The sequence below is a fragment of the Anolis carolinensis genome, chromosome 6, assembly GCF_035594765.1.
Source record: "Anolis carolinensis isolate JA03-04 chromosome 6, rAnoCar3.1.pri, whole genome shotgun sequence".
Lineage (NCBI taxonomy): Eukaryota > Metazoa > Chordata > Lepidosauria > Squamata > Dactyloidae > Anolis > Anolis carolinensis.
The window spans coordinates 22,766,416-22,793,893 of NC_085846.1; the positions used below are offsets into that span (position 1 = coordinate 22,766,416).

The 27,478-nt window shown below is 43.0% G+C and overlaps 1 protein-coding gene across 6 annotated transcripts in view; it reads right to left on the reverse strand.

The window, feature by feature from the left end:
• ppfia3 (PTPRF interacting protein alpha 3) overlaps positions 1-27,478 on the reverse strand; it is an 87,369-nt gene that overhangs the window by 53,829 nt on the left and 6,062 nt on the right. For all 6 annotated transcript variants that reach the window (XM_008113587.3, XM_062957024.1, XM_008113588.3 and 3 more), the window contains exon 2: positions 6,616-6,928. In XM_008113587.3, the coding sequence (XP_008111794.1) occupies positions 6,616-6,852 (237 nt within the window). In that variant the 5' untranslated portion in view covers positions 6,853-6,928. The remainder of the gene's footprint in view (positions 1-6,615; positions 6,929-27,478) is intronic.

A 27,478-nucleotide genomic window follows, 5' to 3' on the forward strand; every position in this document is an offset into this window, starting at 1 on the left:
CATCTCTGGGAACATATCCCCTGCTGATATAGAAGTCATAATGTACTACATCGACTCATGATTCTGTTCATATAACCAATTATTACACATTTCTATTCTTTCTTCTGTTGCCCAGCTACTTATCCCTCATAACCAGTTATGTGCTGCCTATGACACCTCATGCTCATTACAGCTGAATTTCATGCAGTTGCTACCTATCCATATCTCAAGTTCACGGAGATCATTCTGCATTATTTTGGATTTCCTTTCTATTCTATTCATGATATAAGTGCAATATTAACAGTACTGCAAAACTCATTATCTGGAAGGATGCAAAAGTAGTTGATTTGCAAGAGTAAAATTAGCATTATATCAGTACAGAAAGCATCTAGCACAGGGAGGGGATTGTGTGGCTCTGTAGATGTTTTTAGAGTACAACGCTCATCAGTCTCAGCCAGTATAGCCAATAATTAGGTATCATGGGAGCTGCAGTCCAACTACATCTGCAGGGGAACAGCATATGCAGTTTAGATTTTCCAATAACTGCAGAAAGATCAAGACAATAGTTTGTGCCCACAAGCTTACTACAGGTATAGCCATTCATCCAATCCCTGTCTACCACTTCTTGAAAATACACTAGCTTGAAGGCAGTTTATTTGTACTATGGAGGAATCCTAGTCTGCACACAGAGTAAGGCCAATAAGCAAAAGAACTTAAATGAAAAACCTCATCTTATTTATAGATAGATACATCAATACTCCTATCCAATGCTGTCAATACAGAAAACATAAAAATATTTTCTCTTTTGTTTGTTTTAAATTGTGTTTTGGTGATGATTGGAATATGTTTTGAAAAAGTGTACAAACTTGAGTTGCAAGTTACTTCCATATGAGGCTCTTTCGATGCAATTACACTGTTTCCTTTATGCAAATTTTCTGTAATCCAGTCAATTTCTTCCATTTGCAATCTTCCCATATTTTCCCACAGCTGCTCCCGTTTGCTTTTTTAATTGATCAAAAAAGATGCCTCTAGTCAGAGATCTCCTAGTTCTTCTAATCAAATGGCACTGTGCAGTAATCCCATATTTTCTTCCTTGTTATTGTTATGGAAACTCTATGAACGACAGCTGTCTAAAAGACCATTATTAATAAAAGCTAAAGTCATGTGAACTCAGGGCTATGCCTTCCTTAACTGAATCATTCCATCAGTAATGTAGTCTTCCTTTTTCCTACTGTCTTCATCTTTACTGAACATTATTGTCTTTTCCAATAAGTAATATCATCTTATGATGCTTCCAGAGAATGAAGGTTCCAGTTTACAGTTATTTCTGGTGAGAGTTCAGATCTGATTTTCTCTTGAACCCATTTATTTGGCAATTCGCGTATCCATCAAACTCCTCCAGTGCCACATTTCAAATGATTTGATTCTCTTTCTGTCGGCTTTCTTCACCGTCCAGTTTTTGCAACCATACATAAGCATCCAAAATTCTAGGACATGGATGATTCTGACTTTTGTATTCAATGGTATTGCATTATGTTTTCAGGATCTTGTCTAGCTCCTTCGTAGCTGCCCTTAATAGATCTTTGCTCTGCCAAAAAAGCAATGCAAGGATTTGGAAACACAACTGTGTTTTTTGGGTCCTACTGAAACATTCTGTGAATGATGGAAGGTGATGCAGTGACAAGAGGCTTGTCTCGATGCAGTCTGAAAAGCCTAGGGTGCTATTTTAATTTGAGTTTTGGTCTAGGAAATCTGGAAGACCATGGTTTGAATCCCCATGGAAAGCCATGGGGTGATAAGCACTCTCTAAAGCAGGCATGGGCAAACTTTGGCCCTTCTGGTGTTTTGGACTTCAGCTCCCACAATTCCTAATTCCTAATCATGCCATTGGATTCCATATTAGATGTTATGGTACACAACACAGTTGCACTTTTGTACATTTTCATGGATTGTACAATTAATAGGCCTATTATTATTATTTGCTTAATCCTTAAGATTTGGGGAGCATTTGGACATCCAGTCCCAGCTGAAAGTATTTCTATGGTTATTTTAGTGTGGGCTACTACTGTCGTCCAGCCTAGTGATGTAGTGACAAAGCAATCTGAAATTGTATTCACTTTTCTAATCTAAGTATGATTTTTAATCACTTCATCTCACACCATGTTCCTTGTCTTAAGCAGGTACAGGAACAATTAATCCACTTGCTATTATCTTACTGCTAACAACTTCAGAAAACAGTGCTTGGTTTCTATGGCACGTGTGTTTGCATTCATGCACATATTTTATATTCAAAGGAGGCTGTGGCGGGGCAATGGGTTAAACCCTTTTGCTGCTGAACTGCTGGCCTAAAGGTTGGCAGTTCGAATCCATGGGACAGGATGAGTTCCTGCTGTTAGCCCTAGCTCCTGCCAACCTAGCAGTTTGAAAACATGCAAATGTGAGTAGATAAATAAGTACTGTTTCATTGGGAAAAGGCAAAAAGATGCTCCAAGAAACCTTGCTGGCCACACAACCAGGAGGTGTCTACAGACAACGCAAGCTCCTTGGCTTGAAAATGGAGAAGAGCACTGCCTCCAGAGCCAGAAATTAAAGGAGAAGCCTTTGCTTGTGTATTTGTCTCACTGTATGTCATTGTAACAAGGCATTGAATGTTTGCCTGTGTCTGTGTATATACTATAATCCTCTCTGAGTACCCTTGGAGAGAAGGGCGGAATATAAACAAAATAAATAAAAATAATAATAATTATTATTATTATCCTCCTTACCATAATGAGTGCACAATGTGGTCCTCCAATTTATTCTCACCTACAACTTCCATCAGTCCCAGCCAGCACAGACAATAGTGAAGGTTGTTGGGAGATGCAATCCCAAAACCTATGGAGGGCCATAGTTGCTTAACCCTGCCTAAGAAATATAACACTGCCTAATGATTTACTTAAATATGAAATGCTTTGTAGCAACTGGGAAAACATGTTTATTTTTTAAATGTCTACTACTACTACTACTACTATTAATAATAATAAAATTATATCCCATCTCTTTCACAACTCTGGAACTCAAGGTGGATTAAAAATTAAACAAATACCTGTACAGTTAGAAGGACTTACAAAGGTATACATAAAAACACAAGGGGTAAAATGTATTGCTAAGGAACCCTTAAACTATCCATAGAATCAAGTACAGTGTAGTGCAGTGGTTCTCAATGTGTGGGTCCCCAGGTGTTTTGGCCTACAATTCCCAGAAATCCCAGCCAGTTTACTAGCTGTAAGGATTTCTGGGAGTTGAAGGCCAAAACATCTGCGGACCCACAGGTTGAGAACCACTGCAGTGGTCTGAATGATGGAGATCAGAGTTCAATTCCTCACTTAGCCATGGCAGCCCATTGGGTGGAACTTGGGCAAGTCACTCTCTCAGCCTCAGAAAAACTCATGATAGGATTGCCTTAGGGCCACCATAAGTCAGAAATGACTTGAAGGTCCACAACAATAATCCCTAAAAGCAAAGAACTGTACTGCAGTTCCGCCCTGGTTTCTGCCCATCCTTTTAGCCTTTTATAGGACAGATGAAGCATGATTTTCCCAGGGCCTTTTCAATCAGTTTTCCTGAATACCCTGAAATGACAAGGAGCTGCCTCTCAGATAGCATCCCAGTACCTGTAAGTCTTCACACAATCCCACTTCCTACATCTGTAGCCTCCTTCTATTTATACAAGGTGGCAATGTCAAAATGACAGTAAAAATAAAAGCTGCTACATGTGAGCAATCGCATTCATGACTATGGAACAGAAGAATATCTATGCTGACATGGCTGGTGATCTTTCTGCCTGGGGAGTTCTGGGAGTGTAGTCTGAAAAACTAACATTCACAAGTGTATCTAGCAAAAGGGGCATTCCTTCTGTTGCTTTTTAAGGAGATGGTGAGCAAATACTAGTAAAGTCCTAAATACCCTAAATAATAATAATAACAACAGCAGCAACAACAACAACAACAAACCTAAAGTCACCAGATCATGCCTGTTCTTGAATCTGAGCAGGGTTCAGACTCATAGAATAATATCCTGGTTAATAGTTGGATGGGAGGCCACCAAGGAATACCAGGTGCTGTAGGCTACATTTCAGAGGAAGGAACTAGCAAAACCATGTCTGGGAAAACCCTATGAAAAATTCATGGGGCAGCCATATGACTTGAAAGATATTTTCGCACATCTAGCAAGGATTGCAGAAATAACAGGATGTGACTACTGCTCACTTCCTATTGTTAAAAAAACCCCTCTCCTCTAGGACTAAAATGGCCTAAGCAGTCCAAAAACATGGTGAAAATTTCCCCACACTTCTTATAAAGAACCTTTTAGGGACATCTGAGACCAATTTTGCAGGGGGTGAAATAAGGAAGTGCAGCCACTAATGTGAGTCCCACAGATATCTCCCTAGATTAGAGTCACAATAATAATGCAGAATGAATGATTCTGCATTTCTGGTTCATTCCCAAAATAAAATGACAAGCACCAGAGTTGGAACACACATGGTCCTCTTGATGTTATTAATAGACAACAACTCTGCCCTTTCCTTCCATTGACCATGCTGTTTGAAAAAAATAACAGCATCTAAAATATCACACATCTTCTACTCTTAGTATACAGAAAAGCAAGATTCAATACATCTGACCAAATTAAAATTCCCCAGTAGTCTCCAAATGCCAGGATATCTCCTCTCCAATACAAAGGGTATCCTACGGATGTGTCTACATTAAACAATGCACTTTATCTTCCATAGTTCCATATCTGGAATATGTAGTTTGGAGAAGTGCTCAGAATTCTCTGCTACTGAGGCCTTTCCCACTCCTCAGAACTACAGCAGTTATTGCTCTAGGAGGAAGTTCCAACTATCTAACAAAACTACATATCACATGAATCAACAGTGTAGGTTCAGGGCCCTTCCACACAGTCCCTATATCCCAGGATCCGATTCCAGATTATCTGATTTAAACTGGATTATATGAGTCCCCATTGCCAGATAATCTGGGATAAGCAGATAATCAATGACTGGAGCTTGGATATAGGGACTACACAGCTGAATAAAATCCTACATTTTCTGCTTTGAACTGGATTATATGGCTGTGTGGAAGAGCCCTTGGGTGCACTCTTCAAGCTGGCTGGAGGATTCTGGGAGTTGTAGCCCCAAAAAATAACATTCTGAAGCTTTGTGCTGAGTCCATAATAAAACCCATACAGTCAGTCCATTGATTCCCACATTTTCATAAGCTCCACTCACTGATCTTCCTTCTCATTCTCCGTGTATGTAACTCTTTATGAATCCATCAAACAAAAATGAGACCTTCTGCAATCCAAACACCGCTCCACACTGTTCAAGAAACATGGTCATTGAGTTTTCTTCCATAAGTTATACCTAGTGGTGTAGAGGATCCTGGCCATAAGGTGTCACACTTCTGGGATTTTTTGATTATCAGGTACAATTATGTCATGTGCTACCCCACCATCTTCCCAACTTTTGAACTAACTGGCGATCTGCACAGTAGCTAGAGGTGAACATGGATTTTGCAAGCAATAATGTATCGTTGGTGACTTATAACCTTAACATAACCTCTGCTAAGTATGACAGGATGGGGAGCATTGCATAAGGAGGTATCTAGAACCTTCTTGCACATCATCTGCCAGCTTCACAATGGCATTCAGATAGCTTCCAGGAGCAGCTCCATGTCTTTGATTTGCCAGGAGATAGTCTTGCTCCATCCAGATGTCAGTATTCAGCCACAAAATAAGGAGAAACCTTTTGCCTTCTCCAAGGGGAACAAGCTATGCCTCAACAGCTGGACAGTACTTTGCTGCAGCTCCACAGTCTTTTAATAATCCAGATGTGAAGTTGTACCTAGCAGCCATCAGCTGTCATTAATCAGCCAAGGAAGGACATATAGTCTTAATCTCTCCACAACCATCAGCATAAGCATGCCGGGCAGAGCTTTATGTTGCCTTGACTTAGGTGATCCCTTGATGTCTGAGTATGATAGCCTTCCAAGTGTAGTATCTTGGCAATGGGTACGTAGGTGACTATAGAGCTCTATTTTTGACCCGCATGTTCTTCCACAGTAAGGACATCAGTTTCCAGGTGGTTCTGGTCAGGGTTGGCTTGATGCACCTTTCTCTTGGCACGTTTCTTCTTTTTGCCCTCTATTCATGCCTCTTCAAATGCCAGAGCACTGTTGGTCACAGCTGGCCTCCAACAGCATCTTGCCTGTAGTCAACTATCCCTACCGTAATGTAAAGCACTGATGTGGTTTGGCTTTGAATATTCAAGGTCCATTGATTTTATAGTGGCGATGGAAACTGCTAAAACTGGTTTACTGATATATATGCGCATTGGCATTTCGGCACTGTCTGTGCAATCATAGCTATGGGAGACTGGCCAAGCAAGTGCCTGTACTTCAGATTTTGCCACGGCAGCACTGGTTACCAAAAGAGTACCAGAAGAGTAACCAGTGTATATCTTTGTGAAAATATACACAAAGGATGACCAATTGCACAGCAGGATTTTGCAGACAACTATGCGCTTCCAGCACATCAGCACAGTTCCCCCAGTCAGCCACATGACCTCCCACCCCTCCCTCTCTTCCCACTCCTGACCTGTGGCAGAGCAATGTTGAGCTGGCGCTGCAGGGACTCTTTCTCATGCCCGAGTTCACGCAGGCGGAGCTGGGAGGTGGCCAAGCTTTCCTGCGTGTCCCGCAGTGTCTCCAGCAGCCGTTCACGTTCATTCAGCATGTTGACCATAAGCTGCTCGAAGTTGGCGTCGTCGGCCCCATAGGCCGAGCCACGGCGGTTGTCCTCATTGATGGTTGGCATCACTTCGCACATCATCATGCCAAGAGGGGTGGGGAGGGGCACCCAGGGGCCTCCTCAGGAAGGAAGAGAAGTTTACCCTTGGATCCTACAGATCCTACAGAAGAGAAAGAGACATTTATTTATTTATTTGGTATATTTATCAGATATGTCTTCCATGACAGCAGAGCAGCAGTTATACCAGGCCTGGGTAAACATTGGCCCTCCAGGTGTTTTGGACTTCAACTCCCACAATTCCTAACAGCCGGTAGGCTGTTAGGAATTGTGGGAGTTGGAGTCCAAAGCACCTGGAGGGCCGAAGTTTGCCCAGGCCTGAGTTATACCATGCCTTACTTCCAATAATAACACACAAGGTATTCAAGAATGATAACATCAAATTTCAAATATTCAGTCAAAACATAAAATCCAATTAACACATAATCCCAACACATAACAACACATCAACGAAAGAGCAGAGTTTTGGAGTTTGGCCATATTAGCCCAGAGATTCTAGGAAAAATAATAAAAAAAAGGAACTCTTCCAAATCCAGTGAAAGAAAGAACAGCACCTTTAAATGTCACAGATTTGAGAAGGTAAATCAAAGAGAGGAGAAAATAGAATATTTTGGTTTGAAGAAGTATTCATCCAGGGATGAAAGTCCCATATTTCACCAGTGGAGCACCTGCTTTCAATGGAGAAGATCCCAAGTTCAGCCTCCAGCATCTCCCGTTAAAAGGATCAAATAGAGCTGAAGGGAAAGATTTCTGTCTGAGATCCAGAAAAGATATTACCAATCTGAGTCTGGGCTAGACAGAGAACTAGTCGGAGCTGGCACACAACGGCTTGCGGCAATCCTCTGATGCTGGAAGGCTGAGTCCCTGGGCTCCATGTAGTAAATCCAATTCCAGAGTTTTGTTGAAAGAGAAGAGCAGCCTAAAGGCGGAGGACTGAAACAGTGTGCATAAACCCACCAGTTTCAAGCAAGTTAGACAAGCTGTAGGATGAACTCACAACTTCTGTGATCTCTTAACACAGAAGCACTGCCCTTGTATGTGGGAGGAAGAAGGGAGGCCTAGAGCCATGTGTCCTGAAATCAGCTGACAAGATGACACACATATTTTTGCTAATTTATTGCAAATGGAGATAATGAGATCGGAGATGTTATGGGAGTAAATATGACATTCTTGCCAGCACCTACCAAGTCAAAGCATTGGTTCCATAAGAATGTTGAACAGGCTGGGGAGGAAGAAGACCTGAAGGAAGAGGGAAAGCTTGAGATAAAACTCTGTGGGCGGACAAGAGGAGCAAGCATAAATCACGGGGCAGGCATGAAGTTGAGCCGGTTGGGGAACTGGAGCTGCCAAAAGCCAGCCCCACCCTAGCTCTTTATTTCCCACCCCATATTGGGACAATTACCTTCCTAGAGCAAAGCCGGCCAAGCTGTGGACCTCCAAATCTCATCAACATCAGCCAACGTGACCATGAGATGGGGAACCATGAGATATTTATTTATCTGGAGTATTTATGAGTCCCTGGTGGTGCAGCAGGTTAAACCGCTGAGCTGCTGAACTTGCTGACCAAAAGGTTGGCAGTTCAAATCTGGGGAGCGGGGTGAGCTCCCACTGTTAGCCACAGCTTCTGCCAACCTAGCAGTTCAAAAACATGCAATTGTGAGTAGATCAATAGGTACTGCTCCAGCAGGAAGTTAATGGTGCTCCATGCACTTGACCTTGGAGGCATCTATGGACAACGCTGGCTCTTCAGCTTAGAAATGATGAGCACCACCCCCAGAGTCAGACTTGACTAGACTTAGTAAAAGGTAAAGGTTTCCCCTGATGTTAAATCCAGTCATATCTGACTCTGGGGGTTGGTGCTCATCTCTATTTCTAAGCCGAAGAGCTGGCGTTGTCCGTAGACTCCTCCAAGGTCATGTGGCCAGCATGACTGCATGGAGCGCCATTACCTTCCTGCCAGAGCGGTACCTATTGATCTACTCACATTGGCATGTTTTCGAACTGCTAGGTTGGCAGAAGCTGGAGCTAACAGTGGGCGCTCCCGCCGCTCCCGGGATTTGAACCTGTGACCTTTCAGTCTGCAAGTTCAGCAGCTCAGTGCTTTAACGCACTTTGCCACCGGGGCTCCTTGACTAGACTTAACATCAGGGGAAAACATTTACCTTTACTATTTGTACCTTGCTCGTCAGATATAATAGCCCTCAAAATAGCATATAAATTGTTAATCTGACAAGTCTATGCTCTCAGGTGTACAATCTAAACAACACACAAGATACACAGAAGAGGGTCTGGAAAGGTGTGTGAAGGATCACGTCCACCAGATACAGTTTCTTCTTCTCTCCCTCTATGGCCAGGGCAGTGGCAGTTGGGATGGAAGGAGTGCCTGTCATCTGCTTCTGGGCCAAAGCATGATGAAGTTGTGGCTCCCTCCTCCTCTCACCCCTTGAGGTCAGGAATAGTTTTTTTATCAACATCTGGAAGAATGCAAATTGCTCAGTCCTGATTGAGAAATTGAACTCCAAAAAGTAACTTTTCCAGGCTATGTATTCTGCATAGGTTCGGTGGTCAATTTAGAATTACTTTTACATGGAAACACTGCCTGGCCTTTTGCAGAAATAGTTGAAGAAGAACACAACAGAGCACTTTTATATATGTCCTATGCTGCTGCCTATTTTGCCTCCAGATGTTCCAGCCCAGGGATTATGGATCTATATAGCCTGGATTCCCATTGTTGTTCAATTACAAAAAAATGTCATTGGGCAAACTGGAAGATACAATAATGTTGTAAGCCACCTTGCGTCCAACTGAAGAAAGGCGGGGCAAAAATGCCCAAAATAAATAAATAAATAAATAAATAAATATCTTAGCCAGTGAACTTTCCAAAATGTAAACCTCGAGCACTGGCCAACACACATTTTGGTGCCTCAAATGTTAAACCTGTTTCTGGATAGATATGATTTGCTGATTCCAAAAATGGCACCAGTTTCCTCCTATCAGCTCTAGTTTTTGAGATACAGAACATATGTCATCTACCAGTCGCCATCTGCTTGCCCATAGGAAATCATGTTAACCACATCAAGGAAACTAGAACTGATGTGGTCTATCCAATGGAATTTTCTGAATCAGCACCTCAAATAACCCCAGGAACAGGCCTAAAAAACCAAAACACAAAGAATCTTTTTTTTTTCCTGGTCTGTGGAATAATCCTTAGCATTTATGTATCTCTTTTTCAAACATTCAGAGCATTTCTCACACATAATAGAAATAATAACGTTGACTTTCGTTGCAGTGTGGAAGGGCAAAGGAAATGAGGAAGGGATGACAGTGTGTTCAAAGTTCTATGCATTTGTAACATTTGCACTGAGTTATGAATTATGTAAGAATTACATTGCTGTTTTACACTCTGCTTAACTCAGTGCTAATTTTGCTCTAAGTGATAGGGCTGCACAGAACGCTGAAACGGCATAGTTCCCACTTGGGTACGGAGGGGGCTTACATTTATTATTGCAAGCAAGACGAATAAGCAATATCAGGGAACAACTAGTAAGAAAAAAAGGGATTAGGGAAAATCACAGGGATCTCCAGCTTCAGATTAAAAAAAGACAGAAATCTCTAGTTTCACTATTTTCCATAGAAACCAAAACTATGAAGATGAGGGGAAATTTCAAAGAGCGAGACATCTTAGCCTATATTTTATTCATTTTAGGTTTGTGCAATTTTGTACAGTAAGTTGGCCCCTGTTTGAATAGGAACCTGCAATACACGTTCTTTGTAAAATGCAATATACAACCGATAGGAAGAAAATATGACTCTTGAGTTTGGTATGATATGACCTCTAGCTCTCATAAACCTCATTACATCTAATAACCATTCCCCACCAATGTAGTAGGGGGTTGAAGAAGGAAACAATACTATAATCCGTATCTTTCTGATCGCTCCTGTCTCTGTTCAACTCATCTCCTGTCCATCCTAAACACGTCTGTCAGATTAGCCACTTATGCATCACATAAAGAAATAAAATTGCAACAACAAAGTCTCATTAGCAGGACAAAAAGATAATACCAATATACATGTCATTTGCATATACTAATTTATAGGTATAAGCATTCATATGTATAGATGCAAATTTAGAAACATCTACTATAATTGAAAAAGAAACACGCATTTGCATATGCTGACTTACATGACCTTTAGAAATAATTATAATTTAGAGAGCAAAACAATGCACATTCCCATAGTTGGAAAGACAGTGACCAGTTCAGCTATCTGCCCAAGCTGTTCAGTTTACTCCGGTCCAGGTTCTCACAGCTGACATACAAATTCAAAGGTGCTTGTTTGGTCTTTTTGATGGTGTTAATCCTTGAACAAGATTTGGATTGGACACCCTTTCAATAGAGGATAATTTAAAGTAAGGGTGAGAAATGTGTCGTCCACAGACTGCATATTGTCCTTCATTTATGTATGGTCAATTTGTGTTGTTTTACAATGTTGTGAGTTGTTTTAGGTCCCGCTTAGAGAGAAAAAGGATTTTTTATTATTATTCTTTATAATTATATTAATATAATACTAATAATATTGGCATTTGTAGTTTACTAAGGGCCTGTTCCGTCCCCCAGGACGATGGTTTGCCTTACCTATTGGTCGTTTGTTTGTTTTCCCTCCTTTGCATTCTGTTTCAGCCTCTGGCTGCAAAAGCCTAGGAAAAGTGACTTGGAATCTGCAAGAGCTGGCTGCAGTTTTCTTTGCAGTGATTGGTCAAAGAGTGCAACATCTTAGGACCGCCCTTTTTACCAGGGTCTAGTCTCCATTTTGGAGCTTCATTTTGGCTATAGTCTTCCAACGTGCTGCAGCTGTGCAAAGCTAACTGGGACAAATCATCCTCAAAACCAGGCCAATCTAAGCCTATCCAAATTAGATAAGTATTGAATTATATTGATCTGGAATAGGAACTCTAGTTAGAGGAGCAGGGTTATTCTGTCGCTTCTAGAACTAATCTTTGCTGTAAAGATAGGGAAGGAAAGAGTTTCTCCTTCTAATATAGGCAGCGTGATTAGGGTATAGTGGTTTTATAATCACCTTTGCTTTCTGGAACCAGGGATAATTCTGTACCTAAAACCTATAGAAATTTGTTTCATTTTCTGCAACTTTAAGATCTGTGCCAGGTTTACAACCTTGTATGAATAAACATCCTTTTTTGAAGTTATCCAGACTCAGTCGTTCAATATCTATAGGACAGCTTATAGGGATTTGCAGTTCGCCCGGATAAAGGACAGCACGTTTCAGTTTTATAGTTTTTTATTGTCCGGCGGACGGCACAGTTTTGAGGTAGATCAGCGGTTTTTCCGCTTGAGCTAGCTTGCACGGCTTATAGTTTTTTATAGTTTAGGAAGTTTAGTATAGGCCGCGGCTTTTCCGCCTGAGCTCAGTCTGCATACCTAAAGACTCTACCAGCGTCTGAGGCAGTGGAGCCCGCTCTCAGACCTGAAGGAGTCAAATAGTGGGGCTCTATTTCCTTGCTATTTGGCTCGCGTGTGCGCACGTGGCCCAGTGGCTTTCTGGGTTTGCACAGGCTGTGCAGTTCCCAGCAACGTCCAGGGCTCCCTCGGCGGTAGACCTCGAGCCGCGGAGCACCAGCGACAGTTCTTTGGCTGGCTCTGAGGCGTGAAGCCCACCAGAACCAGGCTAGAACCTGGACAGGCCTGGCAACGCTGCTGCGAGTTCGGCCGGAGCACTCGGCCGGCTTCGACCTGCCTCATCGTCCTGCGGTGGTGACCTGCCTCATCGTCCTGCGGTGGTGACCTGCCTCATCGCCTGGTGGTGGTGACCTGCCTCATCGTCCTGCGGTGGTGACCTGCCTCATCGTCCTGCGGCGGTGACCTGCCTCATCGTCCTGCGGGGGTGACCTGCCTCATCGTCCTGCGGTGGTGACCTGCCTCATCGTCCTGCGGTGGTGACCTGCCTCATCGTCCTGCGGTGGTGACCTGCTTCATCGTCCTGCGGTGGTGACCTGTTTCATCGTCCTGCGGTGGTGACCTCCCTTCACAGCGGGGAGGAGGCGTCTCTTCTCTCCTCCTTTCCAAAGCCAGCCTCGGTGCTCCTTCGGCGGCAGGCCTCGAACCGCAGAGCACGAGGTGCTTGAAAATTTGGCGAAGTCGCCATTTTGGCAGTTTACGTCACTCGGGCAAGGGAGGTATCAAGTGGCAAGTTGCTGTCAGTTGACATTTTGCAGCTTGCCTACCAAAGTCTGGCGCCAAAGGTCACAATCTTTGTAAAGTATAGTTACTTAGTGATATATATTGCTATGGTTAAGTGTTGTGCATTGTATTATATATTGCATTTGCTTTTATTGTAAATTTACTTGCTGGTATGTTGTATTTGCTTTTGTTGTAAATTTACTTGCTATTAAGAATACATAATGTCTATGCAATTTCAAGATGATACAGATGGTATACCTCCTTCTGAGGCTGAAAGTAGGAATGAAAGGCCCCAAAGGATAAAGCACCCTTCAGCCAAGATGCTAGCCCATCTAATAGGTGAAAAGGAGCTCCTCCATGTGAGGTTAGGTTCGGCATGGGAGCGAATTGTAACATTGATGGACAGAATTGAGAGCTTGGGTATTACAAGGGTGCCATCCATATTACAGACCGACCTTGAAGAGACCTTCGGTCTCTGGAGGGGTTTGGTGTCTAAGATAGTCCAGGTCCTCGAGCGCATTAACGCCAAGGATTCAGAGTTAGAAATAGTGAGTGTCTTAGCTGACACTAATGAGAAAGAAAATAAGGTGAGGGCAATTCTAGATGCCTTGGAATTTAGTTCTCCACCTGTTAATCTAAGGTCTGAGCCAAAAGGAAATCAGTCTTCCTTATGCAGCCATGAGACCAATCTTTTAAAATCACCTGCTGTGGCACTTAGTCTTAAGTCCAACCGCTCTAGCCAGGTATCTAAGCTAAGGGAGTGTGCATCATCTAAACATAGCCACTCTAGCAAGTCTTCTGCTGCTGGGAGTGCCATCTCTTCCCTAGCTGCCTTGCACATTAAGGAGGCTGCACGTCTGAAGCTAAAGAGCAAGGTAGCGGGGGCGGAGGCTGATGCTAAGGCAGCTGATCTCACCCTTCCCTTTAAAGAAGAAGAGCAACGACTGCAAATAGAACAGGCCCGTAGACAAAGCGAAATGCAAATGGAACAGGCCCAAAGGCAAGGTGAAATAGAAATGCTTAGAATAAGGATGGATGCTACAGCCAAAAGGGTAAGGGCTGAGACTTTGGCCAAAGCCCTAATTGAGCCACTCACAGAAGAAAATGTAAGCCAGTTACCAATACAGGATCCTTCTGCCAAAGTGTTTGCGCACCTTGGCAGCATGAACAGCCAGTTTTCGGATGAGGAACAGGGAGACTTCTCTCCTTACCCAGAGCAGGGCCCCAAAGTCACTTTTGAGTTTCCTGCAGAGCAGAGCGTCATAGCGGGGAGCTCACCCTTGCTCGAGCTACCTGTGCCTCCTGCTAAAACCCTAGGTCAGTCAATCAGGGCCTCAAGGCCGAGTGCTAGTTGGCCCCTACAGACAGCTGCACAGGGAACCATCGATTCGTCAGTGGTCGATGTCATCCCTCCAAGAGGCCAAAGGTTGATGCAAGGTGCACGGTGGGAGTCCACTCCACAACAGCAAACTCCTCAATTGTTCCCTTCGACGCCAGAGTCCCAGCTTGTCTCCATCATCAGAAGCCCCAGAAGAGATCTTAAGGACAAGGGTGTCGAAAAGTTTTCGGACAAGCCTGAGGAATTTCTTCTCTGGAAGGCCACCTTCCAGAGAGCAATCAGAGACTTAAAGTTATTGCCTGAGGAAGAACTGACTCTTCTGGCTGCATGGTTGGGCCCAGCCTCATCCTCACAAGTTAAGAAGATCTACGCAGCCCACGTAGCCGATCCCGACAAAGCCCTGGAAAAGGCCTGGGCCAGGTTGCAGCAGAGGTATGGGGCCAGCACAGAGATTGAAGCATCTCTTATGGACAAGCTCCAAAGGTTCCCAGCTTTGAAACTCAAAGACTTCAAACTCTTGTGGGACCTCAGCGATCTCCTTACGGAATTAGAGTCGGCCAAGGAGAATCCAGAACTGCCCGGTTTGAAGTGCCTCGATCAGCACCTGTCCCAGAGGCAGATCTTGACCAAGCTGCCCTTCACTTTGCAAGAACGCTGGGGACAGGAGGTCTTCAACTACAAGGAGGCCCACTCCCAGGCATACCCTCCATTTTCTCATTTGGTCCAGTTCATCACCAGGGCGGCCAGAGAAAGGAATGATCCGCAGACGGGCCTCCCCACCTTATACCAAGGGACCCATCCAGGGAAGGCATCTGAAGTGGACAAGAAACCACCTAGAGAGGCCAATAGACCTGTCAGCGTAAAGGCAGTCGAAACTCAACACAAGACTGATGAACCCAGGTCGGAGGTAAAAGAGTTGCTTTGCCCTATTCACCAAAAGCCTCACAGCTTGGCCAACTGCAGGGAGTTTAGTAGAAAGACATACAAAGAAAGGCAACAGCTAGTTCAAAAGCAGGGAATCTGCTTTAGATGCTGTGGAGCAACTCCACACTTTGCATCCAACTGCAAAGAAAACATCAAGTGTGAGAAATGCAACAGCCTCAAGCATTGCACTGCAATGCACAACTCCAGTGTCATCTCCCACCCCAAAGGGAACGCTTCACCAAAAGAAAAGTCAGCAGTCGAAGACACCGACAAGCCAGCTGTACCAGAGATGCAGGTGGAGGTTTCAGCAGTCGCCTGCACAGAGCTGTGTTCTGACTCGCACCAGTACAGAGTTTGTCATCCTATCTGCCTAGCGGATGTATATCCAGCCAAGAGCCCTTGGCTTAGAAAGAGACTCTATGTGGCCCTGGATTCACAGAGCGACGCCTCCCTGGCTACTCCAGAGTTCTTCCGCATGTTTGACCTTAAAACCAAGATGGTTGACTACACTATGACTACGTGTGCAGGAAAAAAGAAGTTGCAGGGTCGCATAGCATCTGGCTTTGTTGTCTCCTCTTGCGACCAGAAGAGGCAGTTCAAGTTGCCAGACCTGATTGAGTGTTCCTCCATCCCTCGGAACAAAAAACAAATTATAACTAGAGAAGTTGTGGAGGCTCATCCACATTTGCGACGATTAAAGAATGCCATACCTGCTTTCCGTCCAGATGTGGACATTGCCCTTCTGCTTGGTGCGGACTGTCCGAACTTGTTCTATGTGAACGACCAAGTTAAGGGACCTCCAGGGGCGCCCATTGCTCAGCTGCTACCACTAGGCTGGACAGTTACAGGCCCAGTGTGCATAAACAAGATGCACCCACCATCGTCGTTGGACTCCAATCAAGCACAGGTGCTTAAAGGTGGACGTCCTACACTTGTGCGCAGTTGCCTAAGTCACATCTCAGTCTACTGCCAAGCAATAACTCCAGAGTATTCCTCCATCTTCAAAGTCTCTGAGAGAGACGAAGCCACAGCGCTCTCGAAAGATGAGCAAAGGTTTTCGGACATTATGAATGCTCAAGTCTCACGAAGTGCAGAGGTGAAAGCCTGCAAATCAACCACAGAAATCAAGATGGGCCAAAGATCTTGCCTGGAACCACACCGTTTTGAACGTTTTTCGGAGTGGCACAGTCTTCTTAGAGCAGTTGCTAGGCTTATACATCGTTTAGCTTGCAAAGATAGTGAGCCTTTACAGGTCCAGGATATGATAAAGGCTAAGAGCGTCATATTCAAGTCAGTACAGAGATCTGCTTTCAAGCAGGAAATAGCTAGGCTAGAGCAAGGGCTCAACATCCCTAATCAAAGTCTTCTAAATGAGTTAAACCCATTTCTAGACAAGGAGGGTATTTTGAGAGTTGGAGGAAGGTTAGCCAAAGCTAAACTCAAGGCGTGCATAAAAAACCCCATCATCATACCCCCTAATAGTCACACTGCATTGCTGCTCGTTCGGCATCACCATGAAAGGATCCATCATCAGGGTAGAACTCTAACTGAGGCAGCCCTTAGAAATGAAGGTCTGTGGGTAGTTAATGCCAAAAGGTTGGTCAACAGTTGTATTTTCAAATGTGTTAAATGCAGGCGCCTTAGGCGAAACTGTCAAAGTCAGTTGATGGCAGAACTACCTCAGGATAGGACTTTGACAGACCCACCCTTTTCCCATGTGGGAATCGATGTGTTTGGTCCTTGGGAAATTGTTACCAGAAAAACCAGGGGTGGTGTTGTAAATAATAAAAGATGGGCGGTTTTGTTTACTTGTTTGTCAGTACGAGCTGTCCATATAGAGGTTGCAGAGGGAATGGACACTTCATCATTCATAAATGCCTTGAAAAAGTTTGTAGCCCTCAGAGGGCCAATTAAGTCAATTTGGTCGGACTGTGGCACCAATTTTGCATGTGCAGACCTTAGCCAACCACTTCTGGAAGAGGTGGAAGGCCGAATACTTAAGCCAGCTTCCAACCAGAAGATTCTGGCAAACCCCAAAGGACAATGCCAAGGTGGGAAACCTTGTGTTGCTAAAGGACAAAGACTTGCCCTGCTATGCCTGGCCTATGGGCATTATACTAAAGACCTTTCCTTGCCCTGACGGTAAGGTTAGAAAAGTTCAAGTAAAGGCTCATAGTAAGGACAAAATGTCTGTCCTGGACAGACCAATTAGTGACCTCGTGTTGCTTATTGGAGATGTTTAAAGTTTTATACTGTTGTATTGTTGTGTATACAAAGGTGTTTGTATGTTTTTGATTGGTAAATTCCCACATCCTGGGAATTTAGCGGGGAGTGTTCCGTCCCCCAGGACGATGGTTTGCCTTACCTATTGGTCGTTTGTTTGTTTTCCCTCCTTTGCATTCTGTTTCAGCCTCTGGCTGCAAAAGCCTAGGAAAAGTGACTTGGAATCTGCAAGAGCTGGCTGCAGTTTTCTTTGCAGTGATTGGTCAAAGAGTGCAACATCTTAGGACCGCCCTTTTTACCAGGGTCTAGTCTCCATTTTGGAGCTTCATTTTGGCTATAGTCTTCCAACGTGCTGCAGCTGTGCAAAGCTAACTGGGACAAATCATCCTCAAAACCAGGCCAATCTAAGCCTATCCAAATTAGATAAGTATTGAATTATATTGATCTGGAATAGGAACTCTAGTTAGAGGAGCAGGGTTATTCTGTCGCTTCTAGAACTAATCTTTGCTGTAAAGATAGGGAAGGAAAGAGTTTCTCCTTCTAATATAGGCAGCGTGATTAGGGTATAGTGGTTTTATAATCACCTTTGCTTTCTGGAACCAGGGATAATTCTGTACCTAAAACCTATAGAAATTTGTTTCATTTTCTGCAACTTTAAGATCTGTGCCAGGTTTACAACCTTGTATGAATAAACATCCTTTTTTGAAGTTATCCAGACTCAGTCGTTCAATATCTATAGGACAGCTTATAGGGATTTGCAGTTCGCCCGGATAAAGGACAGCACGTTTCAGTTTTATAGTTTTTTATTGTCCGGCGGACGGCACAGGGCCCATCAGAATGCTCTCTTGGAGAGATCCATTTCCATGGTCCAAAGGGGGTGGCGTGTAAATATAATAATAATAATAATAATAATAATAATAATAGGATTTGTAGTTTGTTAAGGGTTATAGTTATAAATTGTATCGTATTTTATTGCAAGCCGCCTTTTAAAGAGGAAAAAGCGGGTTATAAATAGTAATAATAATCATAATCATCGTCATCATCCTGGGATTTGTTTTACTGCAAGCTGCTTTTTAGAGAGGAAAAGCACAGTGTAAATAATAATAATAATAATAATCGTGGAATTTGGCACCTAAAACACCTGGAAACCACCTGCCCCCGCACATTTTGAGATGGAAAGCTTGTCGCTTTTCAAACCCATTTTAAAGGTGAAAAAGGACTTGGAGGTGCAGCTGTATGCTTCTTGGGGACTGTTCTCTATCACTAAATAGCAAAACAAATAAATAAATAATCCACCCCAGCCAAAAACAGCCTAAAAGACAGGTGAAAGAAACATGTTAGCACTTTCAGTCATGAAAATGGCAGCTACCATGAGAAACTGAACCCTCTGGAGTCTTGGAAGAACCCAATGCGGTAGCCTGGCTTTTCAGGTTCTGGAGAATACCAACCCTGCCTTAAAGAAAGGCGGTTGTCCTCTGATATCCCTTCAAACAGAGTTGTCCCCTTTGATGCCGAACTCATAGCAACCCGATATTCCGTGTCCTACTTTTCCTTTCCTCTTTCTCGAGAAAGGTTTAGATCCAGCTAGAGTACATCCATTGACTAAATGGGAGCTTTGTAAATTAGCATCTATGGAACTTCTATTGATTCAATGGGTTTACTTCACGAAAGACTAATAACTGGATCTAGGTCGGAAAATTTAACTCGAAGTTTTTTGAGAGAAAAATATAGCTTCATGTTAAAGTGAGTCTGTTTCCTAAAATACTACTCTGTTCTGTCAATTCGCATATTTTCCCTCTCTATTGTCTTGTCACTCCTGCCTAGTGGCTGTCGGTGACTCCCAAGTCACTGGGTCAGCAAAACTGACTGAGTTTTAGCCTAAACCTTAAAGAACGTGGGTTTCTGTGAGTTTTTTGGGCTGTATGGCCATGTTCCAGAAGCATTCTCTCCTGATGTTTCACCTGCAACTATGGCAGGTATCCTCAAAGGTTGTGAGGTCTGTTGAAAACTAGGCAAGAGGGGTTCAAATATCTGTGGAAAGTCCTCAGTGGGAGAAAGATCTCTTGTCTGTTTGAGGCAAGTGTTAATGTAGCAATTTGCCACCTTGATTAGCATTGGAAGGCCTTGCGGTTTCAAAGACTGGCTGATACCTGCCTGGGGGAATCCTTTGTTAGGAGGTGTAAGCTGGCTCTGATTGTTTCATGTCTGGAATTCTCCTGGTGTTTTTTTAGTGTTGTTCTTTATTTACTGTCCTGGTTTTAAAGGTTTTTTTTTAATACTGGTAGCCAGATTTTGTTCATTTTCACCGTTTCCTCCTTTCTGATGAAATTGTCCACATGCTTGTGGATTTCAAAGGCTTCTCTGTGTAGTCTGACATGGTGGTTGTTAGAGTGGTCCAGAATTTTCTGCATTCTCAAATAATATGCTGTGTCCAGGTTGGTTCATCAAGTGTTCTGCAATGGCTGACTTCTCTAGTTGAATTAGTCTAACGAAGGATTACCCCAGGCAGTAAGCAGCCAGACCTTGAAATTGCAATGCCTTTCATTGCTAATCAAGGTAGCCAATTGCTGCATTAACACTTGCCTCAAACAGATAAAGAGTTCTTTCTCCGACCCTGGACTTTCCACAGATATATAAACCCCTCTTGCCTAGTTTTCAACAAACCCCACAAGCTCTGAGGATGCCTGACATAGATGCAGGCGAAATGTCAGGAGAATGCTTCTGGACCATGGCCATACAGCCCGGAAAACCCACAGCAACCCAGTGATTCCGGCCATGAAAGCCTTCAACAACACATTGAAGAACATATCCAAAGTGCTGAGTTTTATCCCTAAAATAAGTTTAGTACCTTGGATAGCTCTGCTAAATTATGGATAACAGCGGGGATTAGCTATTCCAGCAAATACCCTTGCTCCTGTTTCTTTATCTTCAGTTAGACTGCGGCCGATATATCTGGAAGATCGGGTTGCCAGGGTGAAAATGGAACAGCTCTTTTACCTTTAATGGTTACAGAGAGTTCCCTGGTTGTGTGACAAGAAACACTTTCCGAAATTCCCTCTTTTACACAACCATTAAAGGTATACATGTGCCCTCCGGTTTTCATTCTGGCAGCTCTACTGAACAAAGCTCCATATTCCAGCTGTTTCCCAACACATTGTTTCTTCCACGAGGTGATGCCTGTACCATATCTATGATTCCTCATTCTTGCAATCGCAACTGGGGAATTCTTTGCCCAGTTTTTGCTCAAAAGAAGTAGAAACTTGGGAGCATCCAATGGAATCCTCAGAAAAAACAAGAGGCACATCTCAAGATGTCTCTCCCTCCCACACCGACACCCCTTTTCCTTTTGTGTCTTGTTTTAATTAACTTGTAAGCCTGAGGGCAGGGAACAATTTTGGTATTCTTTTACTTGTAAAGCACTATGTACAATGATGGCAATAGATAGATATGCGGAAATAGATAGATGGATGATAGATCGGATCCTTGAAGAGCAGTTGTTTTATTTTGTTGAAAAGCCCAACACTTCTGAACCAAGAACTCTCAAACCATTTTCTGAACAAATGAAATTTCTGAAGTTTGATTCTCAAAAGAGCCCTGAAGGAGGTCTTAAAAATACATACACAGTGGCAGCAACAAGCTTTTCTATTAATAAAAACAACCAACTTTTGAGCATCTTGAGACATGTCTCTTCTGCCTCAGTCATGGATGTGCTAAGTAACCTTAACCACAAGACACATGGTTCTTTGTAGATAGACAGTGATTCTAGTTTGGTATAAAATGCACACCACTGAACAGAGAGTCCAAAAGTGGAAGGTTAAAACCCAGGACCTCAATCCATGGCTAATGCTGTTTGAGAAACTCCCTCCTGGGCACACAAAAGACTAGGTGATTTGGAAGAGACTGAACAGACTGCAGTCTGGTGCCACGAGATGCAGAGCCAATCTTAAGAAATAGAGCTGCAAAGTGGAATCCACGATATGCAAGTGTGGAGAAGAGCAAAACACAGACCACTTACTATAAGGCAGTCTGAGCCCTGCCACATACACAATGGAGGACCTTCTCACAGCTTTTGGTCAAACAAGAATTTTACTGGCTTTTTTGGCTAGCATATCATACATTTAACTTGTGGTCTACCAATGCCCCTAGATTCTTTCCACATACTCACAATATAAGAACAGAGCTGCCAAAAGCCATCTCACAAGCGCACATGGCCACAGGTGCTGACTTTACCATAGACACCTCTAATTCTTCAAATTCTTTAGAATTTGTCACATACACATACATATTTAAGAAGGGGAATAGTTGCTTCTTGATCTCAGGCCCAGCTCTGCGTGTTATCTGAGTTTCAGGCAACCAGCTTTCAAGTATATTCCTTGCTTCAAAGCTCATTCCATATTGTTGGTTGTGTTAAACAACAAAAGGCCCTCAGGGAAGGTGCCCTCAAAAAAAAGGTCCCTCCATTATCAATTGAGAGAGGAACAGAAAGAATATTTGTGATTCCAGAGTACAAATGACCTAAGTCGTTTGTAACCGTGTCGTTTAAGTAAATGGAAACATATAATTATTGGAACAATCACTTTTACATTTCATGCAACTCTGCTATGCTGTCGAGTTCCCACAGTCTTCCACAAAGCCTCCCTTCCTGAATTCACTTTACCTAACACATGCTCACAGTTTTCATTTTCTATTTTATTTTTTCCCCATCTATTTTGCTGCAACTGTTTAGTAGTGACATTTCGGCATTCTTGCAAGACCTTCCTCTGTTTTGCAATATCGGGTCTGCACAAACAAAGAGTGCTAGAACAACAGGGATATTGGACTCACTGGTGAGTTTCCCCATCAATGAAAAGAGATGCTCCAATCATGATTCAAGTGAAATGTAACTACTGAAAAGACACAATCATGTGATAAACCCCATGTTTTTCTGCTGTAATTATGCTTTATGTGCCTTGTGTGATAAAGTCCTATGTTGATGAGTTGCTAGCTAGCAACCCATTCCTCTTGTTTCAGTTGATCCGAGAAACTTGGCTATCATGGCATCCCTAGGAGATTGTACTTCCTGGCGTAATGCACACATTGACTTTCCTTCATTCTCTACATCAGTGGTTCTCAACCTGTGGGTCCCCAGATGTTTTGGGTCTTCAATTCCCAGAAATCCTAACAGCTGGTAAATTGGCTGGGATTTCTGGGAATTGTAGGCCAAAACACCTGGGGACCCATAGGTTGAGAACCACTGCTCTACATAGATATTAATTCCATTGGTAGATCAATCTTACTTCAACCTCTGCTAAGTTTTAAAATATGCTCCTATGAATCTAAAGCTTGTTTAGGTGCTTTAGGATAAGTCAAGTAGTGCACACACAAAGGAGACTAGTTGGGAAGCTCAGGAGGAAAGACCATTGAGCTGTCCTTGCTGAAGCCTAGCATTTGCTGCCTGAGATGTCTATCTCACTCTCCTTGATGATACAGTCAGCATTGCTGAGGAATTCTTCATATTCTAACAGCCATGCGTTGTATGTCCAAGTGATATAAAAGAGTTAAAACTATATCAATATAAAACACAGCTAAGACCAGATCTAGAAATATAATTAATAGCCGTAAGCTAAACATTATATGGTAGGTTATCCCACAATATCTAAATAGTCAAATAAAGTTTTTGACATTAGCCTAAGCTGTAACAGAGTCAGTATATATTCTGTTTCTGGGAGGAGCATATTCCAGAATGTGGATACCACCCTAGAAAATGTCTTCTTCCTGCTTGTCACCAAACAGGATGTGGCACAAACAGGAGGTTGATATGCAGAAATGAAGGGTGTGGATGGAGATAGGTAGATCTGCATTGTTCTGTTCCCTCAGGGGTCCTGATCTCAAGCAATTGAAAACTTTATATAGACAAAACCTTAATTCTAACCAGGCAGAAAATTTGGCAGACATTCTTTCAACAACCAAGGTGATTAGCAGCTAGCTGTGTTTGGACAGAACAACAAACCAAGATTTTGGCTGATTGGGAACAGGCTGAAGCATCAGTTCACTTCTACTTGGCTCTTCCTGCCAGCATGACCAGGAACAATGTATATGCCAAAGTAATGGGAACCTGTATCTCTCCAGATACAGAAAGGAACCTTTAGCCTTCTAGATATTTTGGCTTACAACTGAAATCAGGCCTATTCAAATTGCCCAATTATAAAGTATTGTAGGGGTTATAGTACAAAAAATCTGAAGGGTCAAAGGTTCCTTCCTCGCCCCTTATATATAACAAGATCACCATAAGCATCCAAGTGCAAATCCTATGGCTATTCCACAATCCTCACGAATATCCATTGCTAATTTCCCCTTAGCATTACAAAACTTGTTACTAATATCTAACCCAAGTCAATCTTCCATGGTTTTCTGATAAATACTCCTTCTACATAGTGAATGGATCTACTCTTAGGTAAATGTTTTCCCCTGACATTAAGTCGAGTCGTGTCCGACTCTGGGGGTTGGTGCTCATCTCTATTTCTAAGCCGAAAAGCCAGCATTGTCTGTAGATGCCTACAAGGTCATGTGGCCAGCATGACTGCATGGAGCGCAGTTACCTTCCTGCTAGAGTGGTACCTATTGATCTACTCACATTTGCATGTTTTTGAATTGCTAGGTTGGCAGAAGCTAAGGCTAACAGTGGGAGCTCACCTTGTCCCATGGATTCGAACCGCTGACATTTTGGTCAGCAAGTCCAGCAGCTCAGAGGTGGGCCTGCAGTAAATATGTTGAATTGGGTCAGCCATGGTACAAGGAGTGATCCCTTCTACCGCTCTGCCTTGCGGTCTACCCTGTTTGCCAGGTTCCCCAAGACCTGTGTATAATATTGGAATGAGGAGAGAATTGAGACAATCTCCCAACACAGAAGGAGTGGAGAAGTCTGCTTTCATCAGGACCATTACATATAGCTAAATTGGGATCCAAACCATGGAAATTCAGACTGAACAGAAACACACTATACAACTAGTATGGCATCCCTCCAGTGGTGGTAAAGAATTTAAGTTCATCTTCTTTGGAGCATGACTAATATATGTTTTTCTAAGAAGGAACTAGATTAGTCTTTCCTAAACTCTGGTCTTCAAGGCTTGGGACTTTAGCTCCCAGAATCCCTGATTATTTGCCAAGGCTGCTGGGGCTTCTCAAACTCTAGAGGACTAGAGTTCGGGAATCACTGTACAAGGGAATCAATCGTCTTTGATTCATGACCAAAGGAAGTATATTCCTCTAAATGCTAGGTGCCCATCTATAATGAGAGAAACAAGCACTCTGTATAATATGCCTAGTGCAAGGATGGGTTTTTGGCTAACTTTCTGTTTCTAGGATCATTAAAGAGCTACAAAGATTGCGAAAATAAGAAAAACTCTGAAGTGGCTGGAGGTTCTCTTCTGTTTCTGAAAAAGAGTTATTGCACAGTATAGTAGATATACTGCTACTTTTTGATGATGAATTAATTTGTTCAGAGACATAATGTCAAAGAGTGCAGAGGGATCAAGAACTTCAATAATTGTCTCTAGGGCTGCATATAATCCCTGGGCTACCTGTTGTCCATTTTGGGCCACCCTGAAGGTGCAGGAAGCCACTGAAATCCACAAGCATGTGGACAATTTCAACAGAAAGGAGGAAACCATGAAAATGAACAAAATCTGTCTACCAGTATTAAAAAAAAACTCTAAAATCAGGACAGTAAATAAAGAACAACACTCAAAAGACAGGGGAATTCCAGACAAAAAACAATCATGGCCAACTAACACCTCCCAACAAAGGATTCCCTCAGGCAAGAAGCAGCCAGGCTTTGATTCTGCCAGGCCATTAAATGCTAATGAAGCTGGCCATTTGCAACATTCACACTTGCCTCAAACAGACAAGAGTTCCTTCTCCCAACCTGGACTTTCCACAGATATATAAATCCACATGTCTAGTTTCCAACAGACCTCACAACCTCTGAGGATGCCTGCCATGGTTGTGGGTGAAACATCAGGAGAGAATGCTTCTGGAACATGGCCATACACTTCAGGAAAAACTTTGGTTCGCAGTACTGAACCCAGAGATAGATATAGATAGATAGATAGATAGATAGATAGATAGATAGATAGATAGATAGATAGATATCTGAGCTCATCTTTTTGCAAAGCTGGCACTTAACAAGCACTTTGTTTTGGTGCAGCTACATATATTACATCTCTAGCTGGAGATCTTTGGATTTCCTGGAATTACAAAATTATCAAAATGTATTACACATTCCTGTAAAAGAGCACGGAAAAGATGCTAGCTGAGCTTGGAAGGTAGAAATGCTTTTGAATAGATGGAAGGCGAACTCTCAACCAGTCAGGGGCTGAACTGTTATCAGTCATGAACATTGAAGCTCAAACCTGAACAATCCTGGCTCAGATGGAGCCTTACTATGTCAGGGTAAGGAAGTGTTCCTGTGTCAAGGGCTTTGTTCCCTTAAGGTAATCTATCAAAGGCTACCTGTCAACAGCGTACAAGGCTGAAACCAGCTGTGGACAGGGACAGAGCCAAACACAGGTGTGCATGTCCTTTTTTCTTTTTCACTTTCTGCTGCTCTTATTCCTTACCTAGCAGGGAGCTGGGAAGGGGCTGCTATTTCAGGGGGCTGATTAGATCACTTTCAACAAAAGCTTCTAAAAATAGGCTTATTCACTCTGTCCTGCGCAGCCAGAAACATAAAGCCATGAACGTCAACACACATAGGAAGATGGCTGTTTTATACATAGTCAAGCCATTATCCATCTAATCCAGTGGTTCTCAACCTGGGGGTCCCCAGATGTTTTGGCCTTCAACTCCCAGAAACCCTAACAGCTGGAAAACTGGCTGGGAATTCTGGGAGTTGGGTTGCGGTGAGTTTTTTGGGCTGTATGTTCCAGAAGCAGTCTCTCTGATGTTTCGCCCACATTGATGGCAGGCATCCTCAGAGGTTGTCCTTGGTTTTTTCAATTTCCTTGTCTTTTGGAACAGTTTCTCCCCATAACATGCCCATACAGTCTGAAAAACTCACCGCAACCCAGTGATTCTGGCCATGAAATCTTCGACAATACATTGAACATCTCTCTGGGGAGAAAATGTTCCAAGAGACAAGGAAATTGGAAAAAACTAATGACAATCTCAAAGGATGCCTGCCATAGATGTGGGCGAAACATCAGAAGAGAATGCTTCCGGAATGTGACCCTACTACCTGAAAAACTCACCACAACTCAGTGATTCTAGCCATGAAAACCTTCGACAATATATTTCTGGGAGTTGAAGGCCAAAACACCTAGGGACCCAAAGGTTGAGAACCACTGATTAAACCAGTATCATCCATTGATTAGCAATAGCCATCTTGGCAAGATTATTTCCTGGCCCTGTCATGGGATTCCTGGTATTTACATGCATGCAATCAGGCCTACATTGGCTTAGTTTCCCAAACTAGAAGAGATATAGTGTGTCCAACTGACATGTGTATAAAGATGAGACATACAATTCCTGGTGCCTCACCTTCCACCCCAGCTCTGTAATCCTTCCTCCCACCTGCCACATTACTGGTAGACAAGAGCCCAAGAGACATAGCTGCTGAGGATGCTTGCAAATCAGAAAATGCAGATTCTAGGCATATGCAGACCCACAAATGCTCCATGATTCTTATAAATTAAAAAGACATCAAACCCATGTAGGACCAGGCTACAGAAATAAGTATGCATTTACACCTTGGAATTAATGCAGTTTCGAACCACTTTAGCTGCCATGATTCATTGCTATGGAATCATGGGAGTTAGAGTTTTACAAGACCTTTAGTTTTCTCTGACAAAGAGTGCTGGCGCCTTCCAAAACTACACCTTGTAGAACCATAGAAAACCAATGGTGAACTCCATCACATTTTTAAAAATCGTGTCAGAAGCAACTTGAGAACATACTGCAAGTCAATGTGCTGGCGAAGGCTTTCATGGCCCGAATC